This window comes from Jaculus jaculus, unplaced genomic scaffold (assembly GCF_020740685.1).
Source record: "Jaculus jaculus isolate mJacJac1 unplaced genomic scaffold, mJacJac1.mat.Y.cur u25, whole genome shotgun sequence".
In the NCBI taxonomy this organism is placed as follows: domain Eukaryota; kingdom Metazoa; phylum Chordata; class Mammalia; order Rodentia; family Dipodidae; genus Jaculus; species Jaculus jaculus.
The window spans coordinates 4,163,686-4,185,441 of record NW_025423515.1 but is presented as its reverse complement, the minus strand read 5'-3'; the positions used below and the strand labels follow the sequence as shown (position 1 = coordinate 4,185,441).

At 39.1% G+C, this 21,756-nt stretch overlaps 1 protein-coding gene across 1 annotated transcript in view; it reads left to right on the top strand.

Moving 5' to 3' along the window:
• Nucleotides 1-21,756, top strand: part of LOC123457513 (vomeronasal type-2 receptor 116-like) — a 57,379-nt gene that overhangs the window by 10,385 nt on the left and 25,238 nt on the right. The window contains exons 3-8 of the mRNA XM_045141391.1: nt 8,761-9,049; nt 9,437-10,258; nt 11,276-11,485; nt 11,831-11,954; nt 13,980-14,840; nt 15,260-15,366. Of these exons, the coding sequence (XP_044997326.1) occupies nt 8,761-9,049; nt 9,437-10,258; nt 11,276-11,485; nt 11,831-11,954; nt 13,980-14,840; nt 15,260-15,366 (2,413 nt within the window). The remainder of the gene's footprint in view (nt 1-8,760; nt 9,050-9,436; nt 10,259-11,275; nt 11,486-11,830; nt 11,955-13,979; nt 14,841-15,259; nt 15,367-21,756) is intronic.

Sequence of the window (21,756 nt, the reverse complement as noted above, 5' to 3'; positions counted from 1 at the left end):
CCAATAATTCCCTTATCAATTTTGATTATTATTTAAAACTACCTGGAAGGATAATCTGAAATAAATATTTCTTCCTTTAACCTGATTTTTTCAGCTATTTTTCCTAGCAAGTGGCAGATACCTAACACAAGAGACAAATGGAACTACAAAAATGATGAGACACACTTCCAATTCTTTTTTTTTTTTAACAAAATTCAAGTTTAATAATTAGAATAGGACAATATTCATAAACTGACACTTCCAGTTATTCTATTTTTTATCACTTTATTTTATTTAATTAGTTTTCTTTTCTGCAAGTACAGGCAGTTTGGTACCATTATTAGGCTCATTATGACCTACCCCCTCCCCATTGGCCACTCCTTGTTGAGGTATATTGGTCGTGTATTGTGGGTTTAGCCCACAGTTATTGGTATGATAAATGTCTCTGTATATCATGACCCAACATGTGGCTCTGAAATTTTTTCTGCCCCCTCTTCCGCAAAATTTCCCTGAGCCATGTTGGGTACATTTTTGGTCTGCTTCAGTGATGAGGTGTTGGGGGTATCTGGGGCTCTGGCGCTCTGATTTGGTAGGTGTTGATTTTTCTCTGTGTTGGTCTCCTTCCCCTTTGTGCTGGTATCCGGTTCATCAGGAAAACAGTACCCTTGCTTATTTCGCCAATTTTCCTTAGTTTCAGTCAGGGCCCTTTTGAGGTATGATGGGGCAGATCTCTCCTTAGAATCTGCATCTATCTGAAAAACAGAAGCAGATTCTCCAATGGAGAGTAAGTGAGCACCAGGTCAAATGAGATTACACTTACTTTTTTTTTTCAGAGAGAGTTTAATAGGTGTAGGCCCTCTTGTACCCTATGATTGATGGTAACTTGATATTGGAGAGTTAGCTTATGTTTGGATATGATTATGACTTGTTTCCCAGTTCCAGCTATGGGTCTTGTACCACTGAGGGGATCAACTAGCCAAATAAAGAGCAGTTGGTTCCCACCATGGCTGTGTGCCACTATTGCACTTGTGTGGGCATCACAACAGGTTATTTACTGCTACGTAGGTTAGATCATGAGTTTCTTGGACAGATATTGGTTATTTCCCCCAGTCGCCCATGTAGCACCTTCTGGCACTAGACAGGCTGACTGTCTGGGGACTGACTCTCCTGGCTTCCAGCCATGCCATTCCATTTTACCTGTCAGCTGCATATGGAGTCTTCAGCAATAGGGTCTTACCACTAACCTTTGGTGGGTCATCAAGTACTCTGATAGAAATCTGTCATTCCTCTAGAAAAACTTGTAGGTTTCTGATCAAAAGCTCATTATGGATGATAGCCCCATGGTGCTACTGGGAATTAGAAGTCAGTGCCCTGAAGAAAATGAGGGAAAAAGGTAACTAATATATAGGAGTTAGAGAGGCAAGGGGGGGGGGATAGGGAGAGGGAGGGAGGGAAGATGTAGAGGATTTAGGTTACACTTGATCCTGCCCTCTTCAGTGTCTTGTGGTTCAGGTGTTTCCTGTAAGGGCCTGGTGAAGGTTCAGCCATTTAGTCTGCCTTTTAGGAAGTAGAATTTTATGGTACCATTGCCGTTTTGGTCTAGATTAGTGTTTCCCAACCCTTCGATGCCCTCCCCGCCCTCCCTATCCATCCTAGTGTCTAGTCCATGAAATGCTTGCTGGGTATGTAAGGTATCTTGGGTAGATTCAAGTTAGGTTCTGTAGATGAGTGAGATTATGTGGCGATTTTTTTTCTGTGATTGGGTAAGTTCACTGAGAGTGATCTCTTCCAGGTTTAACCATTTTTCCTCAAATTTCTTTGTGTCATTTTTTCTTACTGCTGTATAGAATTCCATTGTGTAGATATACCACATCTTTGCTATCCATTCTTCTAGTGATGGACATCTGGGTTGATTCCAGCTCTTAGCTATTATGAATTGAGCCACTACAAACATGGTTGAGCAAATCTCTCTGGCCTGTGGTTTGAAGGTTTTAGGGTAGATGTCCAGTAAGGGAATAACTGGGTCTGTTGGTATCTCTATAGTGAGCTTTTTCAGGAGTCTCCATATTGCTTTCCAAAGTGGTTGTACCATCCTACATTCCCACCAACAGTGGATGAGGATTCCTGCTTCTCCACATCCTCACCAGCATTTATTTTCATTTGATTTTTTTGTTTGCTATTCTTTTTTATTTATTTATTTATTTATTTATTTATTTAAGAGTGACAGACACAGAGAGAAAGACAGATAGAGGGAGAGGGAGACAGAATGGGCGCGCCAGGGCTTCCAGCCTCTGCAAATGAACTCCAGACTCGTGCGCCCCCTTGTGCATCTGGCTAACATGGGACCTGGGGAACCGAGCCTCGAACCGGGGTCCTTAGGCTTCACAGGCAGGTGCTTAACCGCTAAGCCATCTCTCCAGCCCCTTGTTTGCTATTCTTATTGGGACAAGGTGAATCTCATAGTTGTTTTAATTTGCATTTCTCTGATGATCAGGGATGATAAACATTTTCTTAAGTGTGTGTTTGCCATTTGTATTTCTTCCTCTATGAACTGCCTGTTCATCTCTTTGCCCCATTTTGTGAGTGGGGTGTTTGACTTCTTACTGTTTAGATTTTTGAGTTCTATGTAGAATCTAGAGATTAGGCTTCTATCAGTTGTATACCCCACAAATATTTTCTCCCATTCTGTGGGTAATCTATTGGCTTTGCTTGTCTTATGCTTGTCTAAAAGAAACTCTTCAGTTTCATATGATCCCATTGGTTGAGTGACTGTTTAAGATCGTGAGCTACTGGGGTTTTGTTTAGGAAGTCTTTTTCCATTCCTATATCATGGAAAGTACTTGCTAAATTTTCTTCTAGTAGTATTCACATTTCTGGTCTTTTTTTTTTTTTATTGAGGTCTTTGATGCATTTGGATTTGAGGGTAGTACATGGTGAAATGTGTGGATCAAGTTTTAGTTTCCTTCATGTGGTTATCCAGTTTGTCCAGCACAATGAATGTTGAAGATGCTTTCTTATTTCCAGTGTATATTGTTAGGGCCTTTGTCGAATATCAAGTAGCTATAGTTGCTTGACCCAAAGTCTGCATACTCAAGTCTATTCCATTGGTCTATACTCCTGTTTTTAATGCCAGTACCATGCTGTTTTTATTACTGTGGCTTTGTAATATAGCTTTAGATCAGGTATGGTGATGCCAGCATAGGTATTTATTTTGCTGAGGATATGTTTGGATATGCAATGCCTTATGCCTTTCCATATGAAATTTGAGATCATTTTTTTCTATCTCTATGAAGAACACTGTAGGGATTTTAATTGGAATTTCATTAAGTCTCTATATTGCCTTTGGTAGGATAGTCATCTTCACAAGGTTAATTCTACCTATCCAAGAATATGGGAGGTCTTTCCATTTTCTCAAGTCCTCCTCAATTTCTTTTCTGAGTGTTTTTATGTTTTCATTGTATAGATCTTTCACTTCCTTGGTTAAAGTTCTTCCAAGGTATTTTATTTACTTTTGCTGCTATTGATAATGGGACTATATCCCTTATTTCTTTCTCTGTATCTTTGTCATTTGCATATAAAAATGCTACTGATTTTTGTGCATTGATTTTGTATCCTGCTACTTTGCTATAGGAGTCAATCAGCTTCAGGACATTTGGGATAATGTCTCTCGGGTCTCTTACATATACAATCATGTCATCAGCAAATAGAGCTAACTTAACTTCTTCCTTTCCAAATTGTATCACTTTTATTTCCTTCTCCTGTCTGATTGCTTGAGCTAGAACTTCCATTACTATATTGAAAAGCAGACATGAGAGAGGACAATCATGTCTTGTTATTGATCTTAATGGGAATTGTTCCAGTCTCTCTCCATTAAGTATTATTTGGGCCTTTGGAGCTTTGTATATTGCCTTGATTATGTTAAGATATGTACCAACCATGTTAATTGTCTCCAATGTTTTGACCGTGAAGTGATGTTGTATCTTTTCCGAGGACTTTTCTGCATCTATCAAAATGATCATGTGGTTTTTATGTTTAACCTTTTTTATGTGGTGTATTACATTGACAGATTTCCATATGTTGAACCACTCTTGTGTTTCTGGAATGAATCCCACTTGGTCCAGGTGGATGAGGCTTTTTATGTGTTGTTGGATTCGGTTTGCAAGGATTTTGTTCAGGATCTTTTCATCTAAGTTCTTTAGGGAAATAGTCCGGTAGTATTTTTTTCTTGTTGCATCTCTGCATGGTTTTGGAATTAGGGTGATACTACCTTCATAAAAGGAGTTGGGTAGATTTCCCTGTTCTTCAATTGTGTGACACAGTTTTTGGAAGATTGGTTTGAGTTCTTTCATGAAGGTTTGATAGAATTCAGCTGAGAATCCATCTGGCCCTGGACTCTTCTTTTCGGGGAGGTTTTTTATTACTTTTTCAATCTCCATGAGTGTGATGGGTTCATTGAGGTGATTAATCTGCTCTGTGTTTAGCTTTGATAGATGGTATGTGTCCAGGAATTTATCCATCTCCTCCACATTATCCAGTTTTGTGGAGTAGAGGTCTTTGAAATAAATCCTGGTTCTCTTAATTTCACTTATTTCTGTTGTGATCTCTCCTTTTTCATTTTGAATATTGTTAATTTGAAGGTTCTCCTTTTTTTGCTTGATCAAATTGACCAGGGGTTTGTCAATCTTGTTTATTTTTTCAAAGAACCAGCTCTTTGTTTTGTCAATTGTCTTAATTGTTTCCTTGGTTTCCAATTCATTAATTTCTGCTCAGATTTTAATTATTTCTTTTCTTTTGGAGCTCTTTGGTGTGGATTTTTCTTGTTTTTCCAGTGCCTTTAGGTGGATGGCTAGGTTATTGATTTGGGATCTTTCTGTCTTTTTTATGAAGGCATTGAGTGCTATGAATTTTCCCCTGAAGACTGCCTTCATTGTGTCCCATTATTTTTGGTATGATTTGTTGTCATTGTCATTCAATTCCAGGACTTTTGCAATTTCATTTTTATTTCATCCACTATCCAGTTATTGTTTAAGAGTGTGCTGTTCATTTTCCAGGTGCTGTTGGGATTTTTGGTGGGTCTTTTTTTGTGATCTGATATCATGCAGGGAATTATGTAAATTTTCCTAAATATGTGGAGGCAGTGTTTGTGACCCAGTATATGGTCTATATTAGAGAATGTCCCATAGGCTGCTGAGAAGAACGTGTAGTCTGTGGATTTGGGGTGGAAAGTTCTGTAGATGTCTGTTAGGTCTAAGTGATCTATGGTTTTGGTGAGCTCTCTTACTTCCCTGTTGAATTTCTGTTTGGATGATCTGTCCATTACTGATAATGGTGTATTGAAATCCCCAGCTATGATGGCATTGGGGGTTGTTTCAGTTTTATTGTCCAGTAGGTTTTGTTTTATGAACTGTGGTGTCCTGTGTTTGGTGCATACTGATTTATCATTGTCATATCCTCTTGATGGATCATTCCCTTGATAAGTAGAATGTGCCCTTCTTTGTCTTTTTTGATTATTTTTGGTTTGTAGTCTATTTTATCTGATATTAATATAGGTACACATGCTTATTTCTTATTCCTATTTGCTTGGAATATTGTCTTCCACCCCTTTACCCTGAGAAGGTGTCTGTCTTTAGTGGTGAGGTGGGTTTCCTGAAGGCAACAGGTTGAGGGGTCTAATTTTTTGATCCATCCTGTTAGCTTCTGTCTCTTGGGTGAATTAAGGCCATTAATATTTAGGGTAATGACTGTGAGGGTCGATTTGATCCCTGCCATATTGTGGTGATAGATGTGTTTTGGTATTTTCATGGGTTTTGAAATTTTTTGTGCCTACTCTGGGTTTGGTTGTTGGGATCTGCTTCTGGTAGGCATTTGAGTTTGGTTATTTGTTTCTTCTGTGTGAAGAATTTACTGACATACTCTCTGTAGGATTGGTTTTGTGTTCATATAATTGGAAAGCTGAGTTTTGTCATGAAAGGCTTTTCTTTCACCATGTATTAAGAGGGAAACTTTTGCTGGGTAGAGTAGTTTGGATTGGAATCCACAGGTTCTTCGACTTTGGAGAGTTTCACTCCAGACCCTTCTTGCTTTCAGGATTTCCTTTGAGAAGTCTGAAGTAATTCTGATGAGGTTACCTTTGAAAGTGGTGCACTGTTTTTCCCTAGCTCCTTTTAGGATTTTCTCTTTGTTATCAATGTTTAGAGTCTTAATGATAATATGTCTTGGAAAGTTTCTCCTTTGGTCCAGTCTGTTCAGAGTTCTGTTGGCTTCTTGTATCTTGATGGGCCTTTCTTTTAAGAGACTGGTGAAATTTTCTTCAATTATTTTGTTAAGTAAGTTCTCCATGCCTTTGCATTTTCTACTCCTTTTCTATGTATCATTTCCATTGCTCTGTCAAGCTCCCTTTTCATATCATTTTCTGAATTTCTCAATGATTCTTGGAATTCATCTTTGCATTTCTTTATTTGTCATTTAGTATGGACAGCTGATATTTAAGTTCCTCTTTTTTTTGTTTTTCACTCTCTCTCATCCCTTTAATTTTCTTTGAAGTCCTTCCAATGTCTTATCAATTTGTTCTAGCTTCGTGATGGTAGCATCGACATGATTTTTGGTCCTTTGTTGCTTTCCTGCAAGTTCTATCAGTAGGTTGGTTAGCGTTGCATTGCTCATAGCTTCAATCTGATCCTGATGTTTCTTTTATGTTTTGGTTAGATGTATTTATTATTCATTGTAGGACTAGGTGAACTAACTGGATTTTCTTGCATTTGATTTTTCATATTATTTCTTTTGTGCTGTGGTCTTCCCATGACAGTAGGTGGGTGGATCAGTGTGTGCTCTAGTGTGACGGGAATCTGAGGCAGCCTGGGACACTTGCAAAGCAGCCTGAGCTTTGGCTCCCACTTGCCAGAGCCGCCTATCTACTGCCTGACAGGGGCGCCAACGTTGCCTGAATTCTCAAGTGGTAATACACCAAAGCTGCCTGCATTTGAGCTTGGAGGGGGACTGAGGTACCAAGGCCTGAAGCAGCCCAAATTCTGGTTGGGAACACTGGGACCTGGAAACAGTCTGTGCTCCCCCATCTCAGGAGAATGGGGGCTGACCAGGAAGGCACCTGAACACGTGCAAGCCAAAGACACAGTGGGTTTGTGTGTCAGTTGATGTGGGACTGGACTCACTGAATGTGCAGTGGCAGGAGCAATAATGTGGGCAAATGTGCAGAGCAGTTTAAGTTTCTGCAGTGGTGGCGGGCCTGCAGCCAGGCGCAGCAGTGGGGAGCAGCAGTGGGGTGCAGTACAGGGCACGGCATTGGTGCGAGGGACTTCAGCGGTTGCAGGACCTTGCGTGGGACCACGGTGGGGTGCAGGACAGCATGGGACTGTGGTGGGGCGCAGGACAGTGTGCAGGATGGTGACAGGACAGAAGGCAGTGGGGTGTGGGACGGGGCGCTCGATGGCTGCCATGCACCATGTGATGGTGTGCAGGACAGTTACAGTGATGGGGCATGGGATAGGGCACAGGATGGCGGGAGGGCACAACAGGTATTTGGTGAAATTGGTGGTCTACCCGCCCATGAGGATATCCGCGATTCCCTGATTTCTCCCCTTCTGAGCCGGCCCCCACTGACAAGAAGACCCAGAAAACCCTTAATTTCTTGCCTTTACTTCCCTGGGATTTTCAGGGCAGCTAGGCAGTTGCCATCTTGGCTGGAAGTCTCTCTTCCAATTTTTGATGAAATAGAGTTCACACTACAACTAGAAGTGACACAATGCCTTCAAAAGGCATTGTAAGAGGAGTTTTGCTATAGATTGTATTGACTGTACATGCAGCATTCATTAGAGCATTGACTTACTCAGTGCAGGATGGTATTTAACAAAGCACCATAAGATAGGAATCTATAAAGGAATTCCTGTATAAGCATGTGGTTCTTGGTTCAAATCCATGGCCCTCACATAAAATATTGACATGGTGAAGTGCATCTGTCATCCCATGTCCTGATGAGTTTGAAAAATCTGAATCCCTAGTGACTGCTTGTTTGTCTAGCCAAATTGATGAACTCCAAGTCATCAGAATAATTATACATACACCAGGCATCACAGTGGATGCAAGTAATCTCAGTGTGGAGGAGGGAGAGGTATTAGTATCACTATGAATTTGAGGATAACTTAAGAGTAAATGGTGAATCTAGGTAGCATAGGGAAAGAGTCAGAACCTACCTCAAATTACATTAAAAAAATAATTACATGTAAACTAATACATCTGACTCTGTTTTATGGTGTACACAGTGGAAAAAGCATGTGCACTCTTACACACACATACACACACTCACACACACAATGTGGTCTTCTACAAACATGAAGATGACTACTCCCAACATATACACACCAAAACACCATAAACTATATCTCTACTGCATTTATTTTTCATTTCTTAAAATTGAGAATTCTAGTATCAGGATATGAACAGATTTTTTTTGTCTGATATAGCTCTTTTCTCAAGTTCAGGTATGACCTATGTACTCTTCACCAGATTATTATTTTCTATGGACAAATTCACCTCTTTACATAAATATTTACATCATACCTTTATGAATTGCCTTTCATTTAATAATTTCAAAATACTTAGTTTATCTGTATGTTCTGCAGGATCATATACTCACATAAAGGTAAATGATTACATGAGTATTTCAAAAGAAAGTATGACGTATGTGTATTATATGTCCACTCCAATTGTTTTGAAGATTATCCCACTTGAAGCCTTATCCATGATGATTACTGTGTTTCTTTTCAGTGTGCCAGTCAAAAAATATCAATACATTCTGACAATGATTTTTGTTACTGAGGAGATCAACAGAAATCCCAAACTTATACCCAACAAGTCCATTAATTTTTACTTCACTCCTTCCATGTGTGATGATTCACGGGCTATGATATCTTATGCAACTTCCACAGAATTTAAAAAGAGAACTGTTCCTAATTATAGCTGTGAAATAACTGAATGCGTCGTGTTATTTTCAGGACCATCATGGGCAACAAGTAGCAAAATTGGGACATTGATGTCAATCTTTAATATAGGACAGGTGAGACTCTGTCATATACAGAGTAGAAATCCTGTCTCCTTTATTACCATTCTTACATGCTTAGCAATATTTCCAGCAGATACTTGGTTCATCCATGTATTGTCCAATACAGATAATAGAAAAAATAACCAGTAATTTGGTGGGTATCAGCACTTGTTTTTAAAAAATTGATCAGAAGAACTGTGGAGATATACAAAGGGATTTCCTAACAACCTTTAAACTGTTCAATACTTTTACAGTCTTATGGGTAGAGAAATATGACTAATAATGGTGTCCGAAATCATCTTTAATATTCTTCCCAAGTGGTGATAAACACAATTCAGACATTAAATTGAGTTTTCATCCAGTGCTCTTCCTCAGATTCATTTCTATGTTGTGTGTCTTTAGATTCACTATGGCCCATTTCATCCTCTTCTGAGTGACCATATACAGTATCCTTATCTGTATCAGATTGCCCCCAAGGACACAAGGCTGCCTTTTGCCATCATCTCATTAATGCTTCATTTCAACTGGACCTGGATGGGGCTGGTAGTCTCTGATGATGACCAAGGTATTCAATTTCTCTCAGACTTCAGAGAAAAGATGCAAGGAAATGAACTGTGCTTAGACTTTGTGAATGTGATCCCAATAAACATGAAGTTATACAATACAAGGGCTGAGAAATATTATGAACAAATTGTGACATCATTGACAAATGTTGTGATCATTTATGGTGAAATGAATTCTACACTGGAAGTAAGCTTTAAAAGATGGGCATATTTAGGCATCCATAGGATCTGGGTCACCACCTCACAGTGGGATGTCATCACAAATACAAGAAGAGACTTCATTCTTCACTCATTCTATGGAGCTTTCACATTTTCTCATCAACATCACAAGATTCCCAATCTACAAAAATTTATTCAGACAATGAACACTTCCCAATATCCAATAGACATTTCTGTGTTGAGATCAGAATGGATGTACTTTAATTGTTCGTACATTGAATCTCAATGTAGAAGACAGAGAAAGTGTTCACTGAATACCTCATTAGAATGGTATGCAAGTCAAGGATTTGACATAGCTATGAATGATGAGAATTACAATCTATATAATGCTGTGTATGCTTGGGCATATGCCTACCATGAAACTTATTATGAACAGGTAGATCTTCACCCAATAATCAGTCTATGCAGATTGGACTGCTCGAAGGTATGTAGTGTCATCAGTGTTACCCTCTAAGGTGGTCCATACATGTTTAAACTCTGTGGCTGGGAGTACTGTCGATTTTCGATGTTTCTACGTTGTTTCATTCCCTAAAAAGTAACTATAGACTGAATTTATTAGTTACGATTTTTAGGGAAAATACTTGACCAAAACAACTTAGCTGAGAGTGGTTTCATTCTACTTCACAGTTCAAAACTGTATTCCATCATGATGCTGACATCATAGAAGCAGGGGCATGAAACAGACTGTGCCCATGGCATCTGCACTCTGTAATCAAGGGTGTTGGATATATATGGTCATTGAGCTTTCCCCGAATATAAACCCTTGTCTCATGATATAGTGCCAACTGCATTAGGTGTTTAGTTTCCAAACAAAAAATTCTTTAGTGACATAACCACAGATTTTTCCCAAGGTAATTCTAACTCCAGTCAACTAGACAACCATGAGAAACAATCACTGTGTATACACATGAAAAAGATACTGAAATTAATGACATCAGTTTTGAGTGATCCTTATTTTATGACACCATGATACCATGCCCAACTCTTTTCAGTATTTGAAATGTATTCCCAGTATTTTTTATAAGCATGAACTGCTTGAAATCTAGATATGAGCTTGTTTTTCCCATGCCAAAGTATTCTGGTCAATTGCTTTAGATGTCACATGAGTTGTTAATGTAATTATGTATCACAGTTATGATTGAAGAACGTAATGCTTTAGTTAATATTGTTTTGATGTTTATAAATATAATGTGTTTTAATGTTTATCTCAAAAGTATTACCTAATATTTTGTGATAAATTTTAGCAGTTTCTCCAAAAAGAAACTTATAACAATATAGTAATATTTAATTTATCTCTGAAAATTCATTATTTCACATGATTGGGTAGATGCAATAAAGTTTCTTTCTCAGGGAAGAGTTGTAAAAACAAAAGTATTACCCATATCACATATTTTATCCATTTGAGTATGTACTTAATTGGAAAATGATACATTTCTCCTAGTTTTACCACAATCTGAAGAATGTGCAATTTATTAACCCCATTGGAGACCTAGTGAATATTAATGATAAAATAAAATATGAGGCAGACTATGATATTTTCCACATTTCAAATTTTCCACAAGGTCTTGGAATAAAGCTGAAACTAGGACAGTTTTCTTCATATGGTTCCCTCAGTCAACAATTGCATTTGTCTGATGAGGCAATAGAGTGGGCCACCGGGGGTAGGCAGGTATGTTTACCTAATTGTAATGCTTGACTCTAGACATAAGTAGATAAAATGCTGTGGTGCCATGTGTGCTCCTCACAATTTGGTCAAGTGTAACATGTTCAGGGTTCTCTTTCCAGTGTCCTAGGTTTTCTTTCTATCTTTTGAAAAATATTTAGAAGTTACAATTTATTTGATCATCATGTTCACAGGTATGACAACGTACAGTGTACTGAATGGAGTGTGACACTTCAATTTTATTATAGGTGTGGATAAAATGTTTAATAATTGTGAGTGTCTTAACATACACTTAGGAATAGAGTATACAACATTGTTAACTTTTACAACTATACTTATGGTTTTCCTCAGATTCCCTCCTCTGTGTGCAGTGAGACTTGCAGGCCTGGTTTCAGGAAGTTCCGAGAAGAGGGAAAGGCAGCCTGCTGTTTTGATTGTTCCCCCTGCCCAGAAAATGAGATTTCTAACAAAACGGGTATGTTGATAGTTTAGTGTCTTTCTCCAGTTTGACTACTTTCTCTGTTCATAGTGGGAAATTCCAGGGGCCTCGAGGGAACTTGAAGAAACAGATAATATCTCTTCCTTGCTTAATGTAATCATTTTGTTGAAATGTTAAATATTCATGACTATAAAATTAACACTCACTTTACTCCATGAACCACATGTTTTAGTATGTAGATCCATTGTACATACTTGTACACACACATACACACACACACACACACACACACACACACACACACACACATACTGTTTGAGGGCTGCAGATATGGCACTTGCCTTCAAAGCCAAAGGATCCTGGTCCAGTTCTCCAGGAGCCATCATTAGCCAGGTGCACAAGGGGTAGCACACATCTGGAGTTCATAAGCAGTGTTTGGAGGCCCTGGAACACCCATTCTTTCTTTCCCTCTCTCCCTCTCTCTCAAATGAATACCTAAAATATATTTTTAAAAAACCACAATGTTTGGGATCCAATAGTTAATGAATATATTACTGTTATCAAGGAATATCACACATACATATAATTTTTGAATCTACACAAAATGAAGTAAATAGGAAGGAATATTCCATACCTTTATTTTCCCAGGACCTACGATGTTGCTGATGGATCATAAATGCTCAGAGATGTCATTTTTCTGGCTTTAAAGATTAATTTAATTTATTGATAGACTAGAGAAGGAGGGAGGCAGAAAGTGAAAATGAGAGTGCCAGAGCCTCTACCCACTACAAATATACTCCAGATTCATGTGCTCACCATGTGAATCTGGTTTACCTGGGACCTGAGGATTTGAACCTGGGTCCTTAGTCTTTGCAGGCAAGTACTTAAATAGGGAGTCATATCTTCACCCTTTTCAGCTTGAGAGATATGAAATTTTGCAAATACCTTCAATGTAAACATAATATCTCCTGAGTTTCAATGAAATAATTCAGAAGAAAGTTAATTTTAGGACTTTAGACAACAGCATGTCACAGACATTTAAATCGTTTATCAAGAAACAAAAATATTATGATTAAAATGCCATGAGTATTGCTTCAGATGTATATTGAATCATTTAAAGAGATAATGGAAATGTTCAGAGATTAAAAAGAAGAATAAAAAGAAATATGTATCTCTGAGATGTCCAGCCTACTAGGATGAGCACACAATGACAGAATACATGGTATTTTATATTGCCTTCTATTTTACAGGAAAGAAGGTCACACAATGGGGGTGGAAAGTTAGAGTAGAACCTAAAGGCTGCAATAAATATGATCAAAGGGATTTATAAATATTGAGACTTCAATTGGGTTGCAAAGGTCTCTGGCCACTGCAGTCAGATCCCAGACACAGGTGCCACCTTGTGCACATGCGTGACTTACTCATGAATCACTTTGTGCATCTGACGTGTGAGGGACATGTTGAATCAAGCATGGGTCATTAGGCTTTGCAAACAAGCATCTTAATTGATAAGCCACTTTTGCTGAAGTAGAAATCATAATAAATACATCATACGAGGAATGTTATTTTATAATTGTAGGACAATGCATCAAAATTATTTTATTATTTTAAGAGAAACAGAGGAGACTATATAAGGTCAGTTAAGTGAATAAAATACAGCTTTGTTAGGGTGAGGAAATGGCTCAGCAGTTAAGGCACAGGTGTGCAAAACCTAACAACCTCATTTCAATTCCTAATTATTCAGAGAAAGCCTGATTGACAAAGTAGTACATGCATCTGGTGTTTATTACACTGGCTAGTGAGTCAGGGGCACCCATTCTCTCTGTCTCCTTCTGATTATGAACAAATAAATAAAAATATTTTTTTAAAAAGCTTTGATTCATAATTTGCTGCTCTTTATTAATTGGCATCATAGCTATAGAAAGAACTACCTTAATTATCAGTAAGAACAAGTACATGTATCATTCACCTGTAGGACATTTATTTATTGCAGCATGATGTGACTAAGAAGGAAATTACTGCCAATAATCTGATGATACTTTTTCTTGTTTTGCCTGGCAGATATGGATCAGTGTGTGAAGTGCCCAATCACTCAGTATGCCAGCATACAGAAAACTCACTGTCTCCAAAAATCTGTGACATTTTTATCTTATGAAGACCCCCTGGGGATGGCTCTGGCTTGCTTGGGCCTGTGCTTCTCTGCACTCACTGCTCTTATTCTTGGGGTTTTTGTGAAGCACCAGGACACACCAATTGTGAAGGCCAATAATCGCACAAACAGCTACATCCTGCTTATCGCACTCAAGTTCTGTTTTCTCTGTCCATTACTTTTCATTGGACATCCCAACAACACCAATTGCATTCTGCAGGAGATCACATTTGCAGTTCTTTTCACTGTGGCTGTGTCTACTGTCTTGACCAAAAGAATTACTGTGGTTCTGGCCTTCAGAGTCATTGCTCCAGGAAAAAAGATGAGGGTGTTGCTGGTATCAGGAGCACCTAACTTCATCATTCCCATATGTACCTTGATCCAACTTGTTCTCAGTGGATTCTGGCTGGGAACATACCCTCCTTTTGTTGACACTGATCCACATTCGGAAGATAGCAATATCATCATTGTGTGCAACAAAGGCTCAGACACTGCTTTCTACTGTGTCCTGGGATACCTGGGTTCCTTGGCTATAGGGAGCTTCATTGTGGCTTTCATGGCCAGAAACCTTCCTGATACATTCAATGAAGCCAAATTCTTGACCTTCAGCATGCTGGTGTTCTGCAGTGTGTGGGTCACATTCCTCCCTGTCTACCATAGCAGCAAAGGGAAGGCTATAGTGATGGTAGAGGTCTTTGCTATCTTGGCCTCCTCTGCAGGGTTGCTAGGTTGCATCTTTTTCCCAAAGTGTTACATCATTTTGATAAGACCCAGTAAAAATTCTCTAAAGACAACAAAGAAAAAACATATTTTCCAACCAATTGTTTTTTAAATTTTAATTCATATGTATTAATTTAAAGTATAACCTGTAGAAAACCTTGTGTTATTGTAAACACTACATATTTTAAAAATGGCAAGCTATTTGTTCATGTGTACAAGTCGTATTTGTTCCCTAACATTGTTCATCAGCTTTCATGCACAGATTTCAGGCCAGTTTCCATTTTCCCACACCTACTGAGAGCTGATTTCCCAAAATGGCATATGCCTGTGGAGATTGTAGTAGCAAGAAAAATCATTTTCTCACATGTCTCTCAAATTCATAAAGACACGTAGAACTAAACACTGCTAATGTGCTATGCATTTTGTTTCTATTAGTCTTAAAAATTTGAAATGTTTCTGACTCCTTCTTCAGATTGCTTCATAGAATGCTGCTACAGTATGCTGGATAAGCAAATGTCTTTGAGAATGTCTGAAATGTTTGTGTTTGAGTGTTCAAGAATGTTCAGATATACAGTGAGGGTATGATTAGGAGGTACAATAATTTCCTTTTGAAGAAGCAGAGGCCTTATCTTAACCTGTTTTCAATATACATTCAGGTTATTAAAGTGTGTAGAATCTACTGGATAACTTGAAAAATGATATATAGAGGCAAGACTATATGGATGATGGAAGGCCTTTTTCTATTATGTGAGAATAATGGTGTGCTATTCAGAATCTGACACAGTTGAGCATAAATTTGTCATTACAATAATGATACTTAACACATTTGTAATTTAATTTAGTGGTTTGTAGATCATGAAAAGTTGGGAATTTATAAACCTCTAATGAAATAAATTCTTTGTGGTAATTATTTAAAAATTTTAAAAATAGTAATTACTAAAAAAAGTGAATCATTTTAAGTAGGATACTATCTGGTGATATAACTTGCTATATAAATCTCATTTGTTTTCTCAAGGGTTAATCTACTTGGTACAGAGATCACAATGTTTTTGTTCTGAAGAAGTGTGATAAAGAACTGGTCCATAGACTTCCGGCCAAGATGGCGACCGCCTAGCTGCGCTGCACATACCAGGCAAAGAAACACAAGAAATTAAGGGTTATCAGGGTCTTCTTGCCAGTGGGAGGGCACAGAGTGGGAAAAACAGGGAATCACGGATCCCCTCTCGGGTGGGTAGTCTACCCCCCCATACAGCCACCACGCTCTGCTCCCCAAGCAGCTGTGCACCGATCGTGTGCCCGCCAGCCCACTGCCTTGTGCTCTGATCACACACCTACCAGGACCTCCACTGCTGTGCTCCGTTTGCACACCTGTGGGGATCACCACACCTGCAGGGACCTCAGCCGTTGTGCTCTGATCATGTGCACCAGCCCGAAGCGCTGTGCTCGGCTCACATACCTGCGGGGACCACCTCTGCTGTGATCGGGTGACCGCCAGAACCCCCACTGCTGTGCTCTGATCATACACCAGCCAGCCAGCCTCCACTGTACCCCAATTCCGTGCCTGCAGCAGCTGCCTCTGAATTACAATTGCACGTGCAGTGTGCAAACAAATAACCAAACACAAATGCCTACAAGAAGGAGATCACAACAACCAAACCCAGAGTAGACACAAAAAATTACAAATTCCATGTAAACACCAACACACCTCTACCACCACAACATGGCAGGGATAAAATCAAATCTCACAGTCATCACCCTAAATATTAATGGCCTTAATTCGCCCATCAAGAGACACAAACTAACAGGGTGGATCAAAAAATTAGACCCCTCAATCTGCTGCCTTCAACAAGCCCACCTTACCACTAAAGACAGAAACCTCCTCAGAGTGAAAGGGTGGAAAACAATATTCCAAGCAAATGGGAATAAGAAACAAGCAGGTGTAGTTATACTAATATCAGATAAAATTGACTTCAAACCAAAAACAGTCAAAAAAGACAAAGAATGCTACTTCCTACCTATAAAGGGAAAAATCCATCAAGAGGATATTACAATCATAAATCTGTATGCACCAAACACAGGGCACCACAGTTCATAAAACAAAACCTACTTGACAATAAAACAGAAATAACCACCAACACCATCATAGCTAGGGACTTCAACACACCATTATCAGTAATGGACAGATCATCCAAACAGAAACTCAACAGGGAAGTAGAGAGCTCAACAAAACCATAGAACAAATAGACCTAACGGACATCTAGAGAACTTTCCATCCCAAATCCATAGACTACACCTTCTTCTCATCAGCCCATGGAACATTCTCTAAAATAGACCATATACTGGGTCACAAAGACTGCCTCCACATATTTAGGAAAATCAACATAATTCCTTGCATGATGTCAGATCATAATGCTATATTCCTAGAAATCAACAACATAAAACTACCAAGATTCCCAATGGCAACTGGAAACTGAATAGCACACTCTTAAACAATAAATGGATACTGGATGAAATAAAAAATGAAATTGCAAAATTCCTGGAATTAAATGATAATGAGAACACATCATACCAAAATTTATGGGACACAATGAAGGCAGTCCTCAGGGGAAAACTCATAGCACTCAATTCCTTCATAAAAAAGACAGAAGATCCCAAATCAATAGCCTAACCATCCACCTAAAGGCACTGGAAAAACAAGAAAAATCCAACCCAAAGAGCTCCAGAAGGAAAGAAATAATTAAAATCACAGCAGAAAACAATGAATTGGAAACCAAGGAAACAATTAAGGCAACTGAAAAACAAAGGGCAGGCTCTTTGAAAAAATAAACAATATTGACAAACCTCTGGCCAATTTGATCAAGCAAAAAATGAGAAACTCCAAATTAACAAAATTCAAAAAAAAAAAAAAAAAGGAGCGATCACAACAGACATATGTGAAATTGGGAGAATCATCAGGACTTATTTATTTTTTTATTTTTATTTTTTGACAGAGAGACAGAGAGAGAGTTAGATAGGTAGAGAGAGAGAGAATGGGCATGCCAGGGCTTCTAGCCACTGCAAACCAACTCCAGATGCGTGTGTCCCCTTGTGCATCTGGCTAACGTGGGTCCTGGGGAATCGAGCCTTGAACCGGGGTCCTTAGGCTTAACAGGCAAGCCCTTAACCGCTAAGCCATCACTCGAGCCCCATCAGGACTTATTTCAAAAACCAGTACTCTACAAAACTGGAAAATGTGGAGGAGATGGATAAATTCCTGGTCACATATCATCTACCAAAGCTAAACTCAGAGCAGATTAATCACCTCAATGAACCCATCACACTCACAAAGATTGAAAAAGTAATAAAAAACCTCCCAAAAAAGAAGAGTCCAGGACCAGATGGATTCCCAGCCGAATTTTATCAAACCTTCATGGAAGAACTCAAACCAATCTTTCTAAAACTGTGCCACACAATTGAAGAACAGGGAAAGCTACCCAACTCCTTCTATGAACCTAGTATCACCCTAATCCCAAAACCAGGCAGAGATGCCACAAGAAAAGAAAACTACCGGCCTATTTCCCTAATGAAAATAGATGCAAAGATCCTCAACAAAATACTCGCAAAGCAAATCCAACAACACATCAAAATCATTATCCACCTTGACCAAGTGGGATTTATCCCAGGTACACAAGGGTGGTTCAACATACGAAAATCTGTCAATGTAATACACCACATACACAAGCTTAAACATAAAAACCACATGATCATTTTGATAGATACAGAAAAGGCCTTTGACAAGATACAACATCACTTCATGATCAAAACATTGGAGAGAACTGGCATGGCTGGTTCACATCTTAACATAATAAAGGCAATATACAAAGCTACAAAGGCCCAAATAATACTTAATGGAGAGAGACTGGAGGAATTCCCATTGAGATCAGGAACAAGACAGAGATGTCCTCTCTCACCTCTGCTTTTCAATATAGTTCTGGAAGTCCTAACTCAAGCAATAAGACAGGAGAAGGAAATAAAAGGGATACAATTTGGAAAGGAAGAAGTTACGTTAGCTCTATTCGCTGATGACATGATTGTATATGTAAGAGACCCGAGAGACAACATACCAAAACTCATGAAGGTGATTAACTCCTATAGCAAAGTATCAGGATACAAAATCAATGCACAAAAATTGGTAGCATTTCTGTATGCAAATGACAAAGATACAGAAAAAGAAATAAAGGACATAGTCCCATTTTCAATAGCAACAACAACAACAAAAAAATAAAATACCTTGGAATAACGTTAACCAATGAAGTAAAAGATTTATACAATGAAAATATAAAAGCTCTCAAAAAGGAAATTGAGGAGGACTTGAGAAGATGGAAAGACCTCCCATGCTCCTGGATAGGCAGAATTAACATTGTGAAGATGACAAACGCAATTCCAATTAAAATCTCTACAGTGTTCTTCACAGAGATAGAAAAAATGATCTCAAATTTCATATGGAAAAACAGAAGGCCTTGCATATCCAAACACATCCTCAGCAAAAGAAATACCTCTGGTGGAATCACCACACCTGATCTAAAGCTATACTACAAGGCCATAGTCATAAAAACAGCATGATACTGGCATAAAAAGAGGAGTATAGAAGAATGGAATAGACTTGATGACCCGGACTTTGGGTCAAGCAACTATAGCTACTTGATATTAGACGAAGGCCCAAACAATATAGGCTGGAAAAAAGAAAGCATCTTCAACATTGTGCTGGACAAACTGGATAACCACATGCAGGAAACTAAAATTTGATCCACACATTTCACCATGCACTACACTCAAATCCAAATGGATCAAAGACCTCAACATAAGACCAGAAACTCACATACTACTGGAAGAAAATTTAGGAAGTACTTTCCATGATATAGGTATGGAAAAAGACTTCCTGAACAAAACCCCAGTGGCTCACGTTCTTAAACAGTCACTCAACCAATGGGATCATATGAAGCTGACGAGTTTCTTTACAGACAAGCATAAAATAAGCAAAGCCAATAGAATACCCACAGAATGGGAGAAAATAGTGGGTTATCCAACTGATAGAGGCCTAATCTCTAGAATCTACAAAGAACTCAAAAGTCTAAATAATAAGAAGACAAATACCCCACTCACAAAATGGGGTGCAGAGTTGAAGAGACAATTCACAGAGGAAGATATACAAATGGCAAACACACACTTAAGAAAATGTTCATCATCCCTAATCATCAGGGAAACGCAAATTAAAACAACTATGAGATTCCACCTTACCCCAATAAGGATAGCCAACATCAAAAAATCAAATGAAAATAAATGCTGGCGAGGATGTGGAGAAGCAGGAACACTCATCCACTGTTGGTGGGAATGTAGGACGGTACAAGCACTTTGGAAAGCAATATGGAGACACCTGAAAAAGCTGACTATAGAGATACCAACAGACCCAGTTATACCCTTACTGGGCATCTACCCTAAAACCTTCAAACCACAGGCCAAAGAGATTTGCTCAACCATGTTTGTAGCAGCTCAATTTGTAATAGCTAAAAGCTGGAATCCACCCAGATGTCCATCATTAGAAGAATGGATAACAAAGATGTGGTATATCTACACAATGGAATTCTATACAGCAGTAAGAAAAAACGACATAAAGAAATTTGAGGAAAAATGGTTGAACCTGGAACAGATCATTCTCAGTGAACTTACCCAATCCCCCCCAAAAAATCGACAAATAGTCTCACTCATCTACAACACCTAACCTGAATCTACCCAAGATACCTTACATACCCAGAAAGCACCTCATGGACTAGACAATAGGATGGATGGGGGGGGGTGGGGAAGGCATCGAAGGGTGGAAAGCAGTAATCTGGACCCTAACGGCAATGGTACCATAAAATTCTACTTCCTAAAAGACAGACCAAATGGCTGAACCTTCACTAGACCGTTACAGGAAACACCCGAACCACAAGACACTGGAGAGGGCAGGATCAAGACTAACCTAAATCTTCTACATCTTCCCTCCCTCCCTCTCCCCCTCCCCCCCCCGCCTCTCTCTCCTCTTCTACTCTTGTATATTAGTTATGTTTTCCCTCAATTTCCAGGTGGGCACTGACCTGTAACCCCCACTACCAGCTTGGGGCTACCATCTAAAATGAGCTTTTGATCAGAGAAAACTACAAGGTTTCCCAAAACAGTTGCAGACTTCTATCAGAGTACTTTATAACCCAACAAAGTCCAGTGGTAAGACCCTATTGCTGAAGACTCCATACGCAGCTGACACATAAAATGGAATGGCATGGCTGGAAGCCAGGAGAGAGTTAGTCCCCAGACAGTCAGCGTGTCTAGTGCCAGAAGGTGCTACATGGGCAACGGGGAAATGACCAATATCTGTCCAAGCAACTTATTGTCTAACCTAGTTAGCAACAAATAACCTGATGTGATGCCCACTCATGTGCAATAGTGGTGCACAGCCATGGTGGGGAACCAACTGCTCTTTATTTGGCTAACTGATCCCCTCAGTGGTACGAGACCCATAGCTGGAGCTGGGAAACAAGTCAGAACCATACCCAAACATAAGCCCACTCTCCAATATCAAGCTACCATCAATCATGGGGTACAAGAGGGCCTACACCCTGCAAACTCTCTATCAAAAAAGTAATTGTTATCTCAATTTTCTGGGTGCTAACTTACTCTGTTGGAGAATCTGCTTCTCTTTTTCAGATAGATGAGGATCCTAAGGCGAGAGCTGCCCCAACATACCTCAAAAGGGGCCCGACTGAAACTAAGGAAAATTGGTGAAACAAGCAAGGGTGATGTTTTCCTGATGAACCGGATACCAGCACAAAGGGGAAGGAGACCAACACAGAGAAAAAAATCAACTCCTACCAAATCAGAGAGCCAGAGCTTCAGAGGCCCCAAACACCTCATCACTGAAGCAGACCAAAAATGAACCCAACATGGCTCAGGGAA